At 39.7% G+C, this 22,480-nt stretch overlaps 1 protein-coding gene across 1 annotated transcript in view; it reads left to right on the top strand.

Annotated features, from left to right (window-relative positions):
* The window catches only part of SPAG17 (sperm associated antigen 17), a gene marked incomplete at its 5' end in the record, with an annotated part of 132,618 nt that overhangs the window by 33,747 nt on the left and 76,391 nt on the right, over nt 1-22,480 (top strand). Inside the window, 5 exons of the mRNA XM_081113258.1 lie at nt 6,326-6,457; nt 14,561-14,747; nt 16,066-16,260; nt 18,233-18,414; nt 21,612-21,773. Of these exons, the coding sequence (XP_080969384.1) occupies nt 6,326-6,457; nt 14,561-14,747; nt 16,066-16,260; nt 18,233-18,414; nt 21,612-21,773 (858 nt within the window). The remainder of the gene's footprint in view (nt 1-6,325; nt 6,458-14,560; nt 14,748-16,065; nt 16,261-18,232; nt 18,415-21,611; nt 21,774-22,480) is intronic.

Below are 22,480 nucleotides of genomic sequence, written 5' to 3' on the forward strand. Positions count from 1 at the left end.
TTTTATGTCGTCTTGAAAGGGGCTGTTTATTTAGTTTCGGTGACTCCTTGTTACTGCCAAATATTATTTCATTTCAGCACAGATGTAAGAGGTCCAATGACTGGAATTATTTTACAGCCTTGACATTGTCGAGAGATGGATACCAGTTTAATTATGGACAGCTGAAAATGATCTAGGAGTCACCTGCTCGGGAAATTCATCATCATTACAAACTTCTCACCAAGCTGCAGTCTGAGCACTTGCATAACGTTCCATTGGTGTTAGGCAGACAGTATGATCTATATGGAGCCTGTATCTTCAGCCACCTTTACATTTATGTACAGACAGCTTAACATTGCTTGATTATTTTCTTTTCCTTTGCTCGAAGTGAGGAAACATGTTTCCGTAATTCCCATTCTCCACCCCCCTTCCTTTTCAGTCTCCATTGCCTTCCCCCACTGCTACCCTACCCTCCCAGCTGTTTTCCAAATTATGCCTTGTTAGAAATTATTCATTGCTTAGAGAATGTGAGTTGCATAGACTAGACATGTAAAGGATCAAGTAATGCGAAGACTGCAGTATAGTTGGCACTCAGTAAATGCAGAAGGAATAAAGGAGGGACGAGAGTGGAAGGTACAGGAGAGGAGGCTGTGAACTGCAGACCACTCTTCACACAATTCTCTGTCTCAGTTTGAAGAAATTAAGAAGAGCAAACTGCCTCCTTCTCTACTCTCCTTTTTCACGGTGCACCATAACAAAATACGTTCCTACACTTTCTCTTTTTCTCTCTGCTTTCCCCAAAGGAATCCTGATTGTCCTTGTTAGAGTACAGAGAGGGTTAAGTGAAAGGAGAATCCATGGTCACCCCAGCTGATAATAAATTCGGGTCACACTGTCTTGCCTGTCCGGGTCTACTTCACTCCACTCCTTTTCTCTCTCCTCCACTTCTGTCCTGGGTGTGAGGCTAGTAACAGTAAGAGCTCATTTCAGTGAGGTTTACTGTGCATATGTTATGTACCACACAGGTCTTTTTATGTGTTATTTCATTCCATTCTCAAGGCAGTCTTATGAGATAAGCAGTATTTGTGTTTTCTTTCTGTAGATCAGTGGTTCTCAACCAGGGATGATTCTGTCTCAGGGAACATTTGTCAATGTCTGAAGATAGCGTTGGTATTCAGAGCTGTAGAAGCCAGGGGTGCGCTAAACATGCTGAGATGCACAGGATGACCTCCTACAAACAGAGAATGTCCTGCTCAAAATGTCAGTGGTGATGCTGTTAGGAAACCCTGCTGTAGATGACAAAGATGAGGTTGAAAGGGAGTAGCAACTTGACCTGGCTCCCAGTGGCATTTTCGAGGACTGGAATATAAATCAGCCTCGCTTCCGCGTGATGCTGCGCACAAGGAGCCATGGCTCCAGAGCCTCTTTATTGTCCCTGTACCACACATGCTCTAGTTCCCAGCATGCATCCTCCAATGTGAGGCACCTCCATGTCTGTGGTCCTTCTCAGTCGTTGGCAAATCCGGCTTTTTCCTCAAATGTGCAGAATCAGGCTCATCTAATTCAGGTTCTTTGCTCTAAACATTGAAAATGTTATAACACACATCAGGGCATAGTTCCTCTGGTTTTTAATATTATGGGCAGATATAACATATAATAGCAGAATGCACAAATAAATAATGATGCTACCTAAATAACGAACTTGAAAGATGGCACATATATTACCCACTCTACTTTGATAAATAAATTATACAGATTTAATATGACAGGTGTTTAATGATAAACATAATACCTTCTGTTCTGCAGGATAATTAGGGAGAAATGGTAAATAGCAGAATTACTTTTAAGGTGCCGATCAAAAATGTTAGTAGTATTCTTCTCTTACTATTAATTCTTCAATATCCTCAAGCTAAGTTTTGATGGTGTTTTTAGATACTGAGTATCTTTTAATAATTATCCCAAAGGCAGCTGCACACATAAACACACAATCTGTGCATACATGTACACAGACACTTGTGCCCAGATGTGGGTATGTGTACATGTCACACGTGTGTGTGTCAAAACACTTTTTGCTCAGCCCTGTGCTAGACTAGACTGAGTTAAAGTTATGGATTCTGCTCCTGTTTACTGAGGTCTTTCTGTGTCTAAACCAACCCTACGTCATGGACCTAAGAATAATGGGTTAAATATGAACTCATATTTTGTGCATTAATACAACTACTGTGCAAACACTATGGACACCCTCCATGGAGGACCCTGAAACCAGATTATTTTTAGGAGAACTGGTGGCTATTTGGAGCTTCTGTAGAGAAAGTCTTTCTTCATCCCATCGCTCTCCATCACCCCTCCCTTCTCTGCCCCACACAACTACATCTTTCCTCCTCCATCACCTCTTTCCCAAGACCTGTTCCAGACAAGAGAAGTGCAGATCTGAAGTCTTCACTCTTCCTCAGAACTCACCTGGATTAAACATGCATCCTATATATATACATACATATATAAGCATGTGCACATATATGTTTATACATATACACACTTGCACGCATATACCCATTAGGTTTCTAATACGTGGGGCAATTCTAAGTGTTTGTCCAGGCAGATGCTGTGCTTACTGCTAATGCGGGGAGGAACCACCAGAAGGGGGGATGGAAGAGGGGAAGGGAGGGCACTAGTGTCTGTGGGTGGGCCTGACACTCAGGCAAGGAAAGAATTTGGCTCATTTGCTCTATTTTTGTTGGATTAGATCATTAGATAATATATATGGCCTAAGTCTTTGAGCCAAGTAAGTGATAAAGAGGGAAATATTTTTATTTCTTAGTGTGCCCAAAATCATAAACTTTTTAACAGGAAAAGGACATCTACCTCAAACTAGGATCTTCATTCAGCGCAGCCTCCACTGCACTCTCTGAGCTAAATTTTCTCCTACAGCCCTCTTTCCTGGCCTAGAACACCTCCGGAAGCCCGGCCTGCCCTCCACCCAGCCCTGGCAGGCCCCTCGACCTGGCCTGAGTAGGTCCAGGAGACACATACAGGCTTCGCCTGGCAACAGTTCTCCATTTTAATGAGTCTCATTTGCCCATAAGTCTCTCTCTCTCTCTCTCTCTCTCTCTCTCTCTCTCTCTCTCTCTCTCTCTCTCTCTTTTAGTTTCTGACTCATGCCAGGCTAATTTATTTGGTTTTTTGGTTTAATGAACACCCAGGTTTTTTTTAAACCCACTTAGGACTGTTTTTCTGCCTAATTCTAAAAGCCTGGATTTTTGTCCACAATTATTCCCCACCCCTGACTGGCTCACTGCTCCCATTTTCTCTTGTAGCCTTCATCTTCCCAACACCTACAGCCCTTGTCAGTTTGCTTCCTAGTGTGCGCACGCGCACACACACACACACACACACACACACAAGCACACGCACACACATACACACACTCAAACACATAGATACACACATGCGGATACACAAAGGAACACTGGTACACACATTTACATTGATGAGATCCTGGACAAGTGACCCTTACAAGGCTGGAGGTTGAAGGTTTGATTATTTCAATTAATACAAGTAAGACAAAGGAGGGGAAGCCTTTCTGAAATGTTATGTGAAAAGTGTATTTCCTCTTCAATTCTGTCTCTTCTGCAGATCTTTTGTTTTCTTTCCTCAAAGATGTTTGCTGCAAATCAAAGGTCCTCTAAGGGTTTGTTTTTCATCTAAGACTAAACTACTGGCTCCTGATTGGGTGGAATTGTGACTTATGGAGTGTGAGAAGAAAGAATGTTCAGTGGAAATTAATTTGCTTTTCTGCCTCTCCTGGGATGACCTAAGTATCAGAAACATTTTCAGTCTCAAGTTTTGAAATCAGCAGACTTTCACTTTCATTCTTTAACCCAAGGATCCACATGTCATCCCTTTGGGGGAAGCCCAGAGAGAAAAGACGTGTGTGGGAATCACAGCTCCTCTGAGTATCCCTGGGGAGGACAACATGCTCAGAGTCTGCCATTGCTGAAGGTGCCCAGGAGGTGCCTGCCTTCCTCCAGGAGTGTCAGGGCATGGAGTCTGCCCCCAAGGGGCTGCCCTGGGGCTGTCCCTGCCAGAGGGACCACCCATCCCTCCTCAGTGCTGCCTTGCACTGCCATTGCCCTTATTCCATGTCCCTGTGTCACGAGAACATGGTGTCCCGCTATTCTGGTGACAGTCTTCATCACGAATCTCCCCATTTCACAGTAGGATATCACTGTTATTTTGATGCCATACCAGGTTTTTGTTTCAAACCCAGCTCTCGACAGACAGTTTTAGATGAACCAGAGAAAATTTGTATAGCCAGAAAAATACCTTTCTCTGGGGATGTTTTGTGCTTTGAGTACATTTAAACACAGTGAGGTAACATTCATGGACTCATAGAGACCTGGAGAGAGAAGGCAGCTCCAGAGACATCCCATCCATCACCATGACGCCAGGCAGGCTTCACCTACACCACCCCAGACATAGGTAAATATCCTGTTTTCACAGGTCATCAGGAAAAGGGACTCCACAGCGCTCCTGGGTAACCCATTCCAGTGCTGACTTCCCTTCAATGATGTTGTTATATTTGTATTTGTCCCCTACTCAACCGCTGTGAGCTTCAAAACCCCTAATTTGTATATTTTGAACCACATGTCACAAAGCAGCCTGACTGTCAGCACACTGTTTAGCTGGTATTGAAAATGCCATTTTAAACCATATACATCTACCCCTGGGCTTGGACCTAACTGGACAGCTCTAATTTTACAGTCAACGCCTGACCGTTCATTCCCTGAGGACTCTCTTCCTCTTGAACATGGTCCTAATTAGATGGTGAGGTTCTGCAGGGGTGCCTTTGTCTTCCTGCTCCCAGGAATCTCAGCCATCAGGTCCCTTTCTCTAATTCGTGTTAGCAGGAGAACTGCTGTAAAAAGCAAAGAGCTATTTCACGGAGGTTGTTTGCCAGACACTCGCAAGGCTTTCTGACACTTGGTTTGTTCCTTAGGTTTTTAGGAACTGCAATTCCAAGGAGTCCCTTCCCCGGCTTCCCCCCTCCGCAATGCAATGCAGGAAACCCTGGTATGCTCTCCAAGAGGTCCAGTTACATTTTGGCCTAAGATAATCCACAGAGCCTTTGCAGTTAGAAGCAAAATAGCCATCTCCCTTTCTTTCAGCTGTTTCCCTTGGCAAAGCGGAAAGTCGTAAGGCACCAGATTGGCTAGGAAAGCCCTGACCAAGAGCTGGTAGGAACCTCAGACAGGACGCAGCCCGATGAGTTGCAGTGTGCGCCGTCATTGTCTGGGACGGAGGGTCTGAAATTGACACCATATGTGCCCGGAGGAGTAATTGCTCCAAGGGGGGAGAAAAGCAACATGTCAGAACATTTTAGTAACACCTAATTCATCCTGGGGTTATAAATAAGTCTGATTTTTGCTTAAAAACAAAAGTCAAACAAATACTTTGACTAGACTAACTTTTGTGACAGTGCTTCCGCTGAAGGTGAGCTTTATTAGGGAGACAACACAAGTAAAGAGAAACACGTAACAACTTTTTTATGGTTTATTTTATGTGATTTTATTTTTTTGCAGTAAATAAAGTGGTTATAGGGCTCCAAGGAAAAGGGCCCAGATGTTGGGGAGTTGTGTGACATTTAGGGGAAACAAGCTGTAAAATGTGGAGTCATAAAACAGGCTGTCAGTGCCACACATCTGGACAATACAGCTGTATGTTCCTAGTGCTGTCGTCACCCAAAGAAAACTCAATAACCTTATTTCACCCCAATTAGGCTGCATACCAACAGGATCAACATTAAATTGCAAGGGGGGAGGGACGCAACATTCGCATGGCGCCTCTGTCAGTCATCTTTTATCTTTCATTCCAATTTGGTCACTCAAAAATAAATGACTGCTCACGTAGCCATCCCCATTATTATAAAACCCTGTTTAATTTATAACGTACTAATAAGTCAGAGTTTGACGGTTCGGACTGTTTGCTATGCCAGACAACAGACTTTCTGTAGCGTGAACCTGACCTACCTGGTACCCTGTTACGAGCCCTGCCTACCTTTCCTCTGCCCATTTTGGAGTGTTTGAGTCTAGCTCTATTGGGGGAAGCTCCCCCTGCCCTGTTGGGAAAAGAAATTAATTTTCAGACAAACCAATTTAGTTGGAGGATAAATGCCCCTCTCTATGGCATTGATGCATTTTTTCCCCTAATTTTTTTGGCCAGCAATGAGGCACCTTTGCAGTAAGGCAAATATTACAACACCAAAATACCATTTCATCTTTTCATCACTGACAGCTTATGCCATAGGCTATGAAATGCCACCTTTTCTAATAATTGTGTTTCTTCACAGGTGTTAGTAGCAGCAAAACTCATTATGGGCAATGGAGAGAAACTAACCTTACCACTGATAGGGAAACTCTTGAAATTTCAACTTCTCCAGATTAAACTTAAGGACCAACAGCGACGGGAAAATGAAAAGAAGGTACTGTACCCTGGTGGGTTTTCTAAAGACAGCAACAGCGAGTGAAATGGGACAGGTTTCCCCAGGGTGTTCTCTCTCTCTCTCTCTCTCTCTCTCTCTCTCTCTCTCTCTCTCTCTCTCTCTCTCTCTCTCTCTCCTTTCCATTAATATTCACCCGAAGATGTTTTCCCATTGATTTTTAGAGAGAGTTGAAGGGAGGGGGAGAGGCAGCGAGAGAGAAATTTCATCGTTGGTTGCCTCCCGCCTGTGCCCTGACTAGGACAAGGATCGACCTTGCAACTGAGATACGTGTCCTTGACTAGAACCAAACCCTGGACCCTTCAGTCTATGGGCTGATGCTCTGTCCACTGAGCAAAACCAGCTAGGGCCACATGTCCTCTCTTCACAAGCCGACCATTGTCACCTAGCACATTTAGCTGTTTATCTCAGCTTCTTAGAGAAAAGGCTACACAAGGCTCTATCAGAGAAATTATATTTCCTCAAAGGCAAACCCATTAAAAATAAGTTCCCTTATGTAGAAATATGACAGTATCCAGGGCCTGTGCCTGAAGTCATTTGTATGGCACTCTATTTATATCTAGTGACAAAGAGGGGGACCAAAAAGAGACAGAGAGTCAGAAGTAAATTTAAAAAACTGAAAAACCAGCGAAATCGGGGTCCTATCTAAAATTTACCACATGGTACTCAACAGGAGTATCTATTAAATAATCGGCTACATCTGTACCTTCATAATAATCTGAATATTTCAGCAGCAATCCATCACTTCTCTTTCCATATTATACGTCTGATTATTTCTTCACATGTAGACTTTTCATTTAATTAGCCTTTGGAAGTCAATTTGTGTGTTTTCCAAAGATTCATCTTTTCATCTGAAAAATATTTTAGAATACTTTTAGTAAAGTGATGCCAGGTTCAAATCCATTTGCTATTATCATTACTCAAAATAAGAGATGTTTTTCTTATTTTTTAAATCATGCTGAAATATTTTGGGAAGATCATATGCTCCTGTATGTACATATATAACATGTGCCTGTGTGTGTGTTTGAAATGGATTTACATATTCATTGTCCTTTTATGCCCCTAAAAGGAAGAGGTAAAATCAATTCATGTAAGAAGACAAAGTGACCGTGTGCCAATAATACCTTCTTCACCTTGGCAAGACCCTCAAATCCAGGTCTCCTACTTGAATTGGTCTCTTGACAGGATAATTGTAGAACAAAATAATAATGCCACCGTATATTTGTAATGTTGGGCTTTATGTTTTTCAAAGAGATTTCTCATATAGCATCTTATTAACATGGCACATATTGTCCTCAGGAAATTTCTACTCATATGAGCACAGGCGCTGGTCTAGTTTTCCACCTATTGAAGCATTTTCCATCACGTACAGGAGACTTATACCTTAAATACTCAGAGACGTTGGGACTTGGCAGAAGAAAAATTGGAAAATTTGAAACTATAGAAACATCTTTTCTTGCCTTTTTAAATTCCAGTGTCACATGGGAATCTGAATTAGAAAAAATAGACTGTGAGTCCTGGAACATTCCTGCACCTTCTGTTTGCTTTGTGCTTTTTCATAGCACCTACAAATAGATCTAACAGGCTAAAGAGTGTCAGTAACTTACTTGTTTGCCACCTATTTTAAGCTAGTAATTATTTTTAATAGGAATAGATTTTAGACTTAAGTTAACAGGTTTGAAGTAACAATAAATGGAATATCCTGAAAGCTCAAGAAATGTTTTTAAAGCTAGCCAGGAGCAATGATATAAAAGTATTTCTGAACTGTTATTTTGCTCAGCATTTCTTTGAAACGTGAACTATAATAATATAGTTATGAAATTCTGAAGATATGGAGATAATCTTTATTTGTTGAAAATTCAAGAGTCATAAGGAACTTGGGGCTTGAATTTTAGATTTATTTACATATTATATATAAGTAATAGATGCTTAAGAGAACTCTGAGCAATTAAGAGCCAACAATTACACAATCTGATTTGATGTCTTCATTAGATCGGGTTCCCAAGATACCAGCCCCAAATCCTCGTGTTGCAACCATATGAGTAAGTGATGAAACCTGATTGGAATGGAATACTTTCCTTTACTCTTGGTAAAGGCAAGATTAAGGGTTTTTTTTGAGGGATGATATAATCTACATTCATTTCAGCAATACTGCCCAAGAGGTCAGTCGGGACAATTGAGGTTAATGTTTGTCAGCCAGGGAGTTTGGCAGAAAGCAAAATAAATATAAAGTATGTAAAACTGACACCATGCTGTGGATTAGAAATTGAAAAACAGAAAAGGGGGCTTTACCCAATTTTCTTCTCTTTCCTAAACCCAGGGTAAGATTCTGAAATTCCTACAGAGGAGTGTGTGTCTCTTCAGGTTTTTAACTTCAATGTGAAATCTATGTAGATGTTTTCTTTCAAATGCTAATTATATTTCTTACATCTGTACATTTTCTGAAAAATTTTTAAATGAAGGTTTAAAATATCTGCAGAACAATAATTATAGAAAATATTAGGGGAAAGCTGTGGACAAAATTTAATATAATTCAGATCCTGTTCTTTTCCCCCAAAGAAACAAATATAATGTATCACTATATATTTGATCCTGTTTTATTAAATCTTTTCTTAAAAGTAAATGGTAAATAATATAGTTTCAATTGCCAGGTACAGTAAAAACTAATTTTTTAGATTCCACTAATTTTAATAATTTATAACACTTTAGTCTGGGCTCTGCTTAACATCTCATTGGCTTTGACCATGAAGGAAGTTTGCTGGCTAATGAGTAGTATAAAAAAATAATAGAAGAGAAGATAGTTCTTAGAAGTAGAACAGTTTTTGAAGCCTTTAGCACATGAATTTCTGGGAGGCAATCCTTGCCTCTAACTGCAAATAAGTTGAACATATTTGAAAACTTTATCTATTTAGAAATAAACTTATTGATTACTTCTCTATGAATACCATGAAGGAAATATATATACTGTATTTCTTTAAATATATTTTAGCATTTCAGAATTTCTGAATATGACTCTTTTACAATTAATCTCAAACTATATTTTATTGTATCTTAAAATGTGAATAAGTATGTTTTGCTTAGAAATAAATTTTCCCATCACATCATTATCTCAGCATTTATTCTGCATTTTTAGTTCTTATCAATCTGTTGTTAATTAACACACATTTATTGAAACAAATATTTAGAAAACATTTGTAGTGGGAATATATATATTTTCATAATGTTCTTTATAATTTTAAAATAAATTACTTGGTTTCCATTCTGAAACCTGTTTTCATTTAGCCATTATCTGAATATAATAGCATCATTAACAATTTTACTTCTTTTTAATTCTAACTTTTCTGTTATATATTAATTATAAACATTTATTTAAAGCTAAAATACTTCATTGTGATTCAAACTATATTAAGAATTTAACCAATAGAAAATATTTAATCATCAAAAATACATGAAAAATGGCTATAATACAAAAAATTAACAATTTAATTAGTCAAACTAAATCTAGTTTTCTGTGCCTTGGAGTTGAGTCAAGTTCAGAATATTTGAATAGAGTTTTGGAAAAAAAGCAAATATATCCTAGTTGTGCTTTTAATTTGTGTATTCAAATAACTAGTCCATATTTTCTTGGATATTTTTAGCATCTTTTTATGTAAAAGCAGAACAGTTCTTTCTGGCTTATATACTTAGTACAAGTTGCCTTATTTCCCGATGTACTAGGATGAAGAGAAAATATATACACATGAAAGAAGTATGGAGACAGAGTGTTGGTAAACTTTTCTTAAGACAGCTCAGGACTAAAAGCATGTGGGTTTGATAGATGTGACGATAAAGCCTCAGACAGCCCGAGCCTGCTCATAACAGTGACAGAGAAATGGGCCACTTTCACACACATTTCCAGCTTGCTCCAGCTGAAACCCTGAAGCACTGGAAACCAGCCAATGTAATGCCATTGTGTGTGTGTGTGTGTGTGTGTTTGCTTTAAAAGAAAGACCATAGGGACATACCAGGAAATTATAGGCTGGTTAGTTATGATTTAGTTGTGGTTAAAATATTCAGAAACTATTTCAAGAAATCAAACAGAGGAAGAGCAGGAACTTGATTTAGAGGGACCCTGCGGATTTAGGGAAGGCGTAACTTGCCTCACTGGCTCGGTGGAATTCTTTAAGGCTGGTTATTGAAATGGGGATACTACCATCAAAACTGGGGTCTAAAAAGCTGCAAAATCCAACAATTCATGACAAATGACTCACTGGCTGGCAATTCTGTAAAATAAAAGTGCTTTGCAAATTGGGATCCTTTAATTAATAAAAAACATTTTATAGACTTCATGAAAAATGTGCAGAAACACATATTTAAAACTGAGCAGCATTTTAAATACAAATAGCTACAATTACAGCAGCTAATAATAGTTAGCTACCATTATTGACTGTTCGGCACTATACTAAGCTCTTCACACAAGCTATGTAATTTAATTTCTTAAACGACTTTATGAAGTACAGAGTAGTATTCCCAGTTGGCAGATGGGGAAACTGAGGGTGTGAAAAGTTAGGTAACTTTCCCAAGGCTGAATAGCTGCTCAGAGGTGGAGCTGGAATTCAAATCCAAAACTGTCAAACTCTAAAGACCATGCTCTTACCACTCTACATACCCTTCCCCAGTGTGTCTTGATATTAATGCAGAGTGGCTGTCTTGGCTCAAAACCAGTAGAGTGGCTGCCAGAGATATTTCCCTGTGACAGCAAAGGCTCTATTCAGTGATCTGCCAACAGCCAGCTGGTTGCACTAATTGCATGCATACAGCATCCCAAGGTTAAGTGCAGAGACAGGTCATGGAAAGTAACTAAGCTCAGCAAAGATAAAGACCACTGAGCTAACTGACCACCAATTCCAAGAGAATCCTGACTTTATTTCCAGTCCTGTCCCCACCCAGAAATGACCTGGTCTCTGTGGGAATCTCTTAGAACTAGACTTCCTGAATTATTCTAAACATTCTTGCCCCTTCTCTCTACCCTTCTGGATATTGAGGTAAAACAGTGATGTTCAACTGGTGTGCCACAAGAATGTTTAAAACATGCAATACCTAACTGCTTAGTCAGGGGCACTGGCCTCTTTTCCCTTAGATTGTCACTTAGATTGTCACATAAAATAATGACAACAGCCAACATGATAATAGCTGTCTGGTGTGAATGAATCAAAATAATTTTTTGGTCAGATTGGGAAAAAAGGTATTTTTTGGTGTGCCACAGAATTTTGGTAATTATTTTATGTGTGCCATGAGATGAAAAAGGTTGAAAATTGCTGAGGGATAATAACATTGGCCGATCTTGTTGCTAAAGCCTCTGAATTTCATAGAGTCCTACAGGAGACAGACATTAGACATCAGACCCACCACCTCACCACCACTACTGCAGGCTCCCAACTCAGTCCCATCCATCCATTATATTTTCTGTTTGTCAGGAAAGTGAGGAGGAGAGCAGAGGGCAAAGAATAAATGTAAAATAGAGAAATGGAAAAAAGAAATGTTCATAATGCCATAACCAATCAACAACTTGGTATAGTCTTTTGTCCTTTCTGTGGATTAGTTTCTTTATATAGCTGCAATCATAGTAAAAAGAAATTATTCAGCTTTTTAAAAATTAATATATATTTTACTCCTTACCACACAGCATTCATATGTATTAATTTACTGCTTGTATAATATTCTATGGACTGCCATAATTTTCTTAATCATTCCTCTATTATTGAGCATTTTAATTATTTCCATATTTTTTTAAAAAAACAATGTTTTGATGAACAACTTTATAGTATAGAATTCTTGATTTTTTAAAATAATTTCCTTAGAATAGGTTTATAGAAATTGATTAATTGAGCCCCTAAATGTCCCCATAACCTTGGGATTCCAAGACAGGTTCTAGATCCATTTAGACTCTGTTCTCCATTTTTTAAAAAAATAGTTCTCTGGTCAAATGAACTTGGAAATTACTTTGTTAAGTTTGGGAGATTTCATAGCACATTAGCTTATTACAAATGGGCAGTTTCAGGAAAATAAGTCTGTTTAGTCTGTCTTTCAAACTTATTTGACACCATATATTTCTTTCAGCCCATCTCTTGTCCTCTCACCTGTGACTAGCAGAATAGATTGTTTATGAAGTAGAGTGATATCTTGACAGAGAATCAGAGTAGCATTCAGGACACAGAGCCAGTTTCTCATAAGCCACATAATGATGGAATGGCTTAGTCACATAACCTCCATGAGTTTGGTCTTTACCTACGTCCTTAATAATATTTGGTGGGAATCTTATGATAGAACATATAAGACACACACACACACAATTATATACAAATATTAAGAAGCACTATTAACAAAAATAATAAGATGAAGTTGAGTGATTTACCAATAGTTCCACTGACTTTTACCTTCCATTCATTGTGAGGAATAACAGAACAAATACATCAAGGAGTAATTTAGAATAAAATACAACCTAAAATATTTGAAGTATCAAATAACTACGCTGCCATGTTTCAGACAGGGAGAATTTGTATTTTTCCCTTTAAAAAGTGAGACTAACAAGATTAAGAATTTTTAAATAGGTGTCACTTGATACTCAACTGAGTACATCAAATGTTCATACTATTTTTGGTTGTTGCTAAGACAAGAACTCACCATCTGCTATGTAGCTTAACTGGTTAAGAAATCCCTGTGCCTATCCAAGGTCTTCTCACAGTAGGAGGCACCCAGATGCTTTTTGTACACGTCGCATTTTAAATAAAATGTACTTTGTAATGAACTTGAGTCTCCCTTCATATGCTGAGAAACATGTGTTCCCTAAACATGGTGGAAAGAGGGTCCTTTTGGATACACCCTCCGATATTTTTGTCTTGAATTGGCAAGAGTTTGCCTCTGAGTTCTTCAAGTTGTGAGCAGATCACCGTAGAATAAATAGTAGTATGCATGCTATGTTAGCCAGCAGTGAAGAGGGTCAAAGAAGAAGGGTAAACAAATAGTAGCATATGATTTAGGAGGGGCCAACTTTCTGAATACTCTGCTATTCAGGCTCACTTTGTTCTAACCTGCCCCCAAATTGCAAAGCATAAGCTCATATGTCCTGGAGGGGCTTATTCAGAATGAGAGAGAGCTGAGGAAAAGGAGAGGAGATGGGAGGTGACCTTTGTGTGCTCGGAGCTTGGTAATAAAAGGATGCTTTACCTTTGGACCAAAGTAGAATTCTAGAGGTTAACAGTCGATCGTTGTCCAGAACCCGAGGGTCAAGGGGACTGTCCTGGTTCAGTTCTCAAGTATGGGGGCGAGAGGAGTAAGGAACACAAGTAGGAAGACCGCCACTGGAGTGAGCCCTGGGGGAGAAAAAGGGACTGGCTAGGGCAAAGAACATGCTCTGAAATCTCCCATCGGCTTCTCTGCCTGGACCTGGCTCCTGGGAAGACAAGGTGCCTCCCTTTGCTTCTGTTTCTACCATACAGTGTCTGCACCGGGCCTTCTCACAACAGAACAGTCCAGATGCTACCATGCAGTGCAGATATAACTGCTCTACCTGGGAAATTCTTTACAGAGTGAAATCCTGCCAACTGAAGATGCATTATAGTTAATGGAAAACACAGAACACTGAATTGTATAGAGAAAACAGTAACAATTATATAAAAATGGTGCATAAACATAATTTAAAGAATGCATTAAATATCATCTTCCACTCATTTTCTCTGGATGATGGATTTATGGTGATTTTTGTAAATTCTGTATATCTTTCCCAAATTTTCAGGAATGATATTTTTTATAATTTAAAAAAGTTATTTAAAGAAGTGAATCAACATTTATAGATATTTTAAAAAGACTTTTGTGAAGGAGGGAGGTAAATATTGATACAGTCTCCTAGCACCCGCCCCTCCGCTCTTCATGCATAGATGTGCCTCGTCACCACTTAGGCTCAGCCAGATCTCCACCATCCTGGCCTGAAGATTGAATAGATGAGTAGACAGTGATTAACTGAAATAAACTGAGTCCACCTGACAGTAGAAAAACCATTGCTTGCTCACTGTATGATTTGGAAGAAAAAATGTTCTCTCTTTTCAGGCCACAGAAGACAGATTTAAGTTAGAAAAGGAGGAAGGGAAAGCGAAAACTCCCAAGGAAAAGAAGGCCGCAGATGCCAAAGCTGCCAAAGGAAAGGGGAAGGACCAGCCTGAGGCGAGCACAACAGTGAAAAAGAACACCCAGTTAAAACGGAGGGGAGAGGAAGATGGGATCAAAGTTTACATCGGTCAGTAAGCTGCTCCTCCTGTTGGTTGCCTTTCACTTCTTGCCTTATCACCTACTGAGAGCAATTCCCCAGCCTTTTCACTGTTTATAAAACCATAAATCACATACTACCCACCCCCCCCCTCGTAGAAAAATAGTTCTATTTGCAATTCATTTACATTTTCAGCAAATATTTATTTAGCACCTGTCTTGCTATGGGCACATTTACATAATACACATAAAGGATGAAATAATGAGTGAGCTGTTGGGCACAGGGGTGCTTACTATCTTCTTGGGAACGTTTTTTAAAAGGCAGACATAATTATAAAGCAAAGTAAAAAGTGGTTATTGTCATGAGTGAAATACAGTGGTAAAAAAATTAGACCAGTTAATGTGGGACTCAGAGCTTCCTGGCTTCAACTTCTCCAACTATCAGTGTGTCTTAGAGAAACTTGAAGTTTCTTCCTTTTTAGATTGTTGGTATAGAAATGATTTCAATTAGATAGCTATGAGCAATTCATTGCCACCTTCCCATGAGTCCAAATGGAGCTACCTGTTATTATTTGCATAGCATGTAGATGAGATGGCAGGCCTTCCCATCCCTCACCCGATGTCTATCTCTGCTCAAAATGCTTTAACTAGGCTTAGAAGCACTGGCATTATGGATTCCATGGGCAATATTAATGCTGATTTGTTTAGTGATAGAATAAAAATCATTACCTGAGAATTAAAAGTGTGTGCGCCTATTGCACTATTTTAAAATTGATCTTAGTGGGATATTGTGGGATATAACGTTTTCAGTTACCATCCACTCTCAATAGCTGCTGCCTAACCCACACTCAGCATTCACACCTATTGACATAAATACCCGGAATACTTTGGTAGGGGGCATGTCCATATTCAATATTTCCCTCTCCTGTAAACACCTCTCCTTATAAAATACCACAAAGCTGCAGCTACTCGTAATTCAGGAGTAAATCCAGATGTTGCTCAAAAGAGATTAGAAACAAAAAAAAATCACAGCCTAAACTTTGTTGTTTTTTTTAAACAAAATCCTAAGCACACATTTTCCATGACCACAGGCCCTGTGTATGTTTGTCGTCCTATTACGCCTATGTCTCATTTGCAAAAGTGATTTAATATTTTGTAAAATGGCTTCAGCCTTCTTACTGGAAGGGCAGTAATGAGAACCAGTTAGGACTGCATTCCAGCCAGCTGGACTGATTTTGGCAAGCCAGGGGATTGTAAACGCATACATAATGTACACAGCCATGGAACTGGCTGAGTGCAACCTGTTCTTTTAAAGTGACACCTCCTTTTCTTTCTGGTATTGTGGACAGATGACGAGCCAGATGATGGTGCCCAGCATTACATTATAGTTGTGGGCTTCAACAATCCTCAGCTATTAGCGATCATGACTGAACTCGGCGTTCCCATAAGCAGCGTGATAAAAATATCTTCGGAGAATTACGAACCTCTGCAGGCACACCTGGCAGCAGTTAGCCAGCAGCAGGAAGTGGTTCTTCAGCCAGAAGGTATGCAGCCTGCTCCACAATGTACTGGGTCCTTCAATATTCCCCGCTGTCCTTAAAGTACAAATGCACGTTTCTGTCCAAAACATAGTCATACCATACATACGTTCTGAAATCCTTTCAAGACTTGGATTCAATGTTTATTCTGCTTGCGCTAGCCAGGTGTTGTAAATTTTGCAAATTAAAATCATCTTCTGTGTTTATATCGTTACACAGCCACAGAGAACATAGATGGCAGGTCAAAAGACTTGGTTATCCAACTACATTTCTCTGGCACTTTTGATCTATAACTTTTACCTAGACCATAGGGTGGGTAGATCTGCTGTAGAGAATCCATTCTTCCAGAAGCCACAGTCACCAAGTGGCCCAAGGGAGATCATGGTCTTGGATGCTTGCTGTGCTTTGCTCCTGGCTTATTGTGATTACACAGAAGGGGCACCTTATCTTCCAGGCCTTAAAGTAGTGAGTTATGGGATGAAGCCTCCACCACACTACCATTCAGTCATTGGAGCCTGGAACTCTTCATCTAAGGCAGTGAGTGGTTCTCAACCTTCTGGCCCTTTAAATACAGTTCCTCATATTGTGACCCAACCATAAAATTATTTTCGTTGCTACTGTTATGAATCATAATGTAAATATCTAATATGCAGGATGGTCTTAGGCAACCCCTGTGAAAAGGTCATTCGACTGCCAAAGGGATCGCAACCCACAGGTTGAGAACCGCTGACTAAGGGCTTTGTGCCTGACCACCTCTGTGGGAAGGAACAAAATGCTGCTGCATCCATTAGACGATAGAACTGGGATTTGGTATATAAGCCCATGTGACCCAGAAGTCCAAGCTCATTCTGCCATCTACTGTTACTTTTATTGTTATTTGTTAATAATACCATTTGCATGGTGTTTTGTAACTTATGCAGCTATATCCCCTTTTCTATAACACTACATTTTTAAAATTCCTGTTCCAAGTAAGAAATTGCTGCCACTGATGATGATAATAGCTAGCATTTATTTGATACATGCAATGATTCATATAGTTTTCAGAAATGTGCTTCATTTCCATTTTCCTAATAAGGACTCTGCCTAGAGGCAGTTATTAAGTAAGAGTAGAGATTCAAACCTAGATACTTCTATTTCAAAGATATTTGTAACATTAAATAATTCATTATTGGAGCCAGTGGTGGTGGTGGTGGTGGTGGTGTGTGTGTATGTGTGTGTGTAGGGGTGTGTGTGTATGTGTGTGTGTGTGTGTGTGTGTGTAGGGGGGAGGGGAGGAATGCTGCATAAACTTCATAGTCTCTCTATACAAATTATTTAATTTATAAAAATAAATAATAGAAAAATAATATTTAAGTAGACTAATGAGATATTGGTAGTAGAGCCTATTTTAGCTATAAATATAATAAACATAAGTATTTTAAGTTTTCAAGTGTAACTATATGGAAAACTATCATTATTTTATAGTCAGAGCACAAATGCCCAGAGAAGCCAGTATTTATGTTAATATGACCAAGAGTTAAGTGAGGTATAAATTGGTGAGCAAGTTTGTTTTTAGCCATTTGGGAAAGAAGAACCAAATTATTTGCATTTGTAACAAGTTATGCAGCAAATAAACACTAACTTGGTCAGAAAGTCGTTGAGCAGTAAAACTGCTCCTATACAAATGCAATGTGAAGTGATAAAAATATTGAACATATTACCTCCAAAATATGTAACCATATCATAATCTTCAGGCCCTCAACTGTAAGATGAATGGGATGGGACAAGCTCATATTTAACACCAATTTCAGAAGTAAAATCCTCTGATTTCATAATCATATAGTCCAGTTCCAAAGTCTTCTCAAAATTGCATTTATTTTTTTGCATTTTCTGGAACTGTATAAGACATCTTGCATTGCATATGACGTGCCATGTCCACTTATAGTGGGAAGAAATTCAACACTCTCATTTTGTAGTATAAACATGTTGCTATTATTAGCTATAGAAGCTGAAAAATTGAAGAAAGAGAATACCATAAAAGAACTTGACATTTTCTGGAAGTACTTGGAACCGATCCTGAATAATGAGAAGCCTGAAACAAATCTCTTTGATGTTGCTCGATTTAAATACACAGTCAAGGCGGATGACTTTCCTTCCGACTGGTCGGACAGCCAGATGATGGTGAGTACCCGCAATAAATAGAGTGAGTGCTGTGCACATGGACACTGTGGTTCCATTTACCCATTCCTTCCTTCCACAGATATTTATTGATCATAGACTATAAGTAAGGTTTTGTCCTTTATCTTCAAGACAATGAGAGCATTGAATGCCCAGTAATGGTTATAGACTGGATCTATAGCTTTCCGTGTATGAATTAGTGACAGAGAATAAGAGGTAGATGAAGAGCCCTGGCCGAGTAAGCTCAGTTGGTTAGGGCACTGTCTCAATACACCAAGACGGGGGGCTCAGTCCTGCAGTGTCATGTATTTCAGCTGAACTGAAAGCACATTCTTGGGAGGGACCACATGAAGTGAGTGCTCTAAAGGGAGCTGGGCAAAGCAAGGTGAGGGCGGTAGATGAGTGTCTGTGGTCAGGGACTTGAATAGCTGCCAAGAAAAAAAACAAAACAAAACACCAAAAAACCTGAGGAGAGCGGGATCACAGCCTAGAACAGTTTCTGAGTCAAAGGTTAGGTGTCCATGGCCATGGGTTGGAGCATGAACATTTCTCGTTAGGAGAGTCCCTGATTCTTTTTTCTTGAGATGGGTGTGCACTTGGTGAATGAAGTACGTGATAACACTGAGGAGGGAGGCCCAGATTTGAACCTCCAAGGATGGACAGGACTTGAATAAGAAGCAATGGTAGATCAATTTGAGTTATAAAGACTGCCAACAAAAGGCATTAGCTGTCACTGTGTAGAAACACAACACTTAGGTCTAACTTGCTAATAGTAAGAATATATATTTGCTTTGTCCTAGACTTGGAAAATGAAGCTGAATGTAGAAAAGCTGTAGCTGAAGACAGAGCTTGTTCTGGGCAAAATTGGTTATGTCAAAGTTATGGGTTCAATCTTTGATCAGGGCACATACAAGAATCAACCAATGAATGCAGAAATAAGTGGGACAACAAATTGATCTCTCTCTCTTTCTCTCTCTCTCCCGCCTCTCTCTAAAAATTAATTTAATTTAATTTTTTTTAAAACACAGTTACTTCTAGTAGAAGTAGACTAGATACATGGTATAGATACATGGTGTCACACTCTCAGCTATGTCTTTAAGTTGCTAATGGCCTCATATCCAAGGCAGGAGTCAGACAAAGAGCCTTCTTCCTCTGTGGAGGAAGGAAAGCATTAGTACCTTTGGCTGCAAACAGGCAGGCTGTATTTCTGCTCAACCAAGGTAATGAAAGCTTTACATCAAATAAATGCCCATCAAGAAGTGCTAACTTGCTCGTGTAAGACATCTGTAACATCTCAAGTTAAGACCTTGGTTGCTGAAATAATTTTCTGGCTTTTAGCATATGATTTGCTGTTTGATTTAAAAATAAATTAACTAGTTAGACTAAGGGGTCACTGGGCAGAACTTTTACTATATTTCTTTAAAATACAAACAAACAAAAACATTTTTTGATGCCAGGCTTTGCATAAATACCAGGCTGAAGCTTAACTGAAGAATGCACAGAATGAGAGTAGACACCTGAAGACCAGACTGACAGGTGTGCTGTGAAGATGGGCCGAGCTAGACACTGCTCTTAATCCTGCCAGACTGTGGTCACGGGCCCCACAAGAAGCTATCTTACCCTACCTTACCTCTTTAGCTCAGACATAGGATGAGCCTATTGAATCCTCCCTTGCTTTCAAGCAGACAGACCTACTGATAGCAGTGCCTTTCTACTTCTGGAAATGAAAGCCCAGGTGATAGAAGCATCTGATTTATAACTGACCTGCCAGATCATAAAATTTGTGGGTATTAGAGGAGCAGTGGTCTATCAGGATTTCTTAGTTGTTTTTGTTTTTTTTCGCTTAAGGTAGCACAGGTGAAAGAAAAGGGGAGGCAGGGAGGAAAGGAAGAAATATTGACTGCACACACTGCAGTGTACTTGCACGGATGATGTCAAATCTGTGCAATGCTTCCTATGTGCCTCTTGCATAGCCCAGCAAGAAACCATGCGCAGCTGATCTTGGGCTGAGGAAGTAGAAATTACCTATCTGATGTGCTGTTTTAGAAACTGAGGTACCGAGAAAATAAGCCACACTGCTGAAACGAATGAATAGGGTGCTTTTCACTCAGTTCAAGCATTAATTCAGCTCTTAACAATATTAGGTAGCCATAAGGCCCTCCAAAAGGAAGTGAACAAGAACAGTTCAACAAAGGAAGACTCAGGTGCCATGGCTGGGATTCAGTGGTTGGGGAAGTGCTTTCCTATAAAAAGTGATAGGTTTGACAATGAGATATCACCTCACACCTGTCAGAATGGCTGTCATCATAAATCAACAAATAAGTGCTGGAGAAGGTGTAGAGAAAAGGGAACCCTTATGAACTGTTGGTGGGAATGCAGATTGGTGCAGCCACTGTGGAAAACAGTGTGGAAGGTCCTCCAAAAATTAAAAGTGGAACTGCTTTACGGCCCAGCAATTGCACTTCTGGGTATATATCTGAAGAAAACCAAAACACTAATTTGAAAGAATGTATTCACCCTTGTGTTCATTGCAGCATTATTCACAACAACCAAGATCTGGAAACAGCGCAAGTGCCCATCAATAGATGAGTGTTACATTTATATAATGAAATGCTACTCAGCCATAAAAAAAGAATGAAATCTTACCATTTGCAACAGCATGAACAGACCTAGAGGGCATTATGTTAAGTGATGTAAGTCAGTCAGAGAAAGACAAATACCATATGATTTCACTTATTTGTGGAAAATAAAGAACAATGTAAATAAATAAATAAACAAACAAACAAACCAAACAGAAACAGATTCATAGATACAGAGAACAGACTGATAATTACCAGAGGGGTGGGGGCTGAGGTCAGGGTGGAAAAGGTGAAGGGGTTGAGAAATGTAAATTGGTAGTCACAAAACAGTCATGGGATGTGCTGCAAAGGGAATGTAGTCAACAGTATTGTATAACTATGTACAGTGTCAGGTGGGTACTGGAAATAGGGGGGAGAACGCTTTATAAAGTATATGATTGTCTAACCACTATACTATACACCTGAAACTAGTACAAAATAATATTGAATGTAAACTGTAATTGAAAAAGAAAAAAACATTTTTAAGTGATAGGTTTAGCTGTTAAGGTAGATACACACCATACATCTGATTCCAACAATATGAAATGAGTAACTGATTTTCACCAATTTTGTCATCTATAGCTGGAATTGGGCACGAGCATTTTTGAGAGCATTGCCTGTTTGATGTACGACACCCTGGACTGGAAAAGGCAGCATCAGCACTATTTGGAGAGCATGCAGCTGATTAAGGTCCCACACGTGGTTAGTGAGAAACCTATCTTAGAAGCCACACTAACTTCTGAGGTAAGCATGTGCTCAAATGTCTTTTCATGAATGGAATGATTAACTGAACAACTTAATTTTCACTTTTATAAAAATATGAAGAAAACATCATATAAATACTTGTAGCAAGGTCATACTGCCTGTTGGGATTTAATAGGTGAGGATAGGAACAAGGGAAGACCCCTCAGGGACAGTCTGAAAGGGTACCTATGTGGTAGGGGCTTTACAAGCTCCCCAGCTCCCTGCCACATGCAGAGGTGCCCCACCATTCCCAGCCCATTGTGCAGTAAGTGGTCTGGAACAAGGAGAGCTGGCAGTCAGTTAATGATGATATCTGCTTAGGGCCTATAATGTGCTAATGCTGGGCGAGGTCTGACAGTGCAACAATGAGCAAGACTCCTCCCCTGTCCTCCTGTGGATGTTAACTTTTAAAGAGGACAGCAGTCACGTCAAGAGCAGTTTCAACACAGTCAGCTCAGAAGGAGAAGCCGTAAAACATGGCACCTACCCTGGTCTGGAGGAGTAGGAAAGAGAGAGGAGGCAGGAAAATGTTACCAGGCGGGTCAGTGATGTGGTGAAGGCTGAGTAGAAGTTGCCTAAGGCAAAGCCGGATGAGGGAAAGGGACAGACTGGCCTCCTCAAGAAAGGGGCAGAGATGTATGAAGACATGGAGGTCAAAGAAAAGAATTATTATGGCACAAACCAGGACCACGGTGTAGGTCCGTGCC

Source organism: Myotis nattereri (genome assembly GCF_964212035.1).
Source record: "Myotis nattereri genome assembly, chromosome: 18".
Lineage (NCBI taxonomy): Eukaryota > Metazoa > Chordata > Mammalia > Chiroptera > Vespertilionidae > Myotis > Myotis nattereri.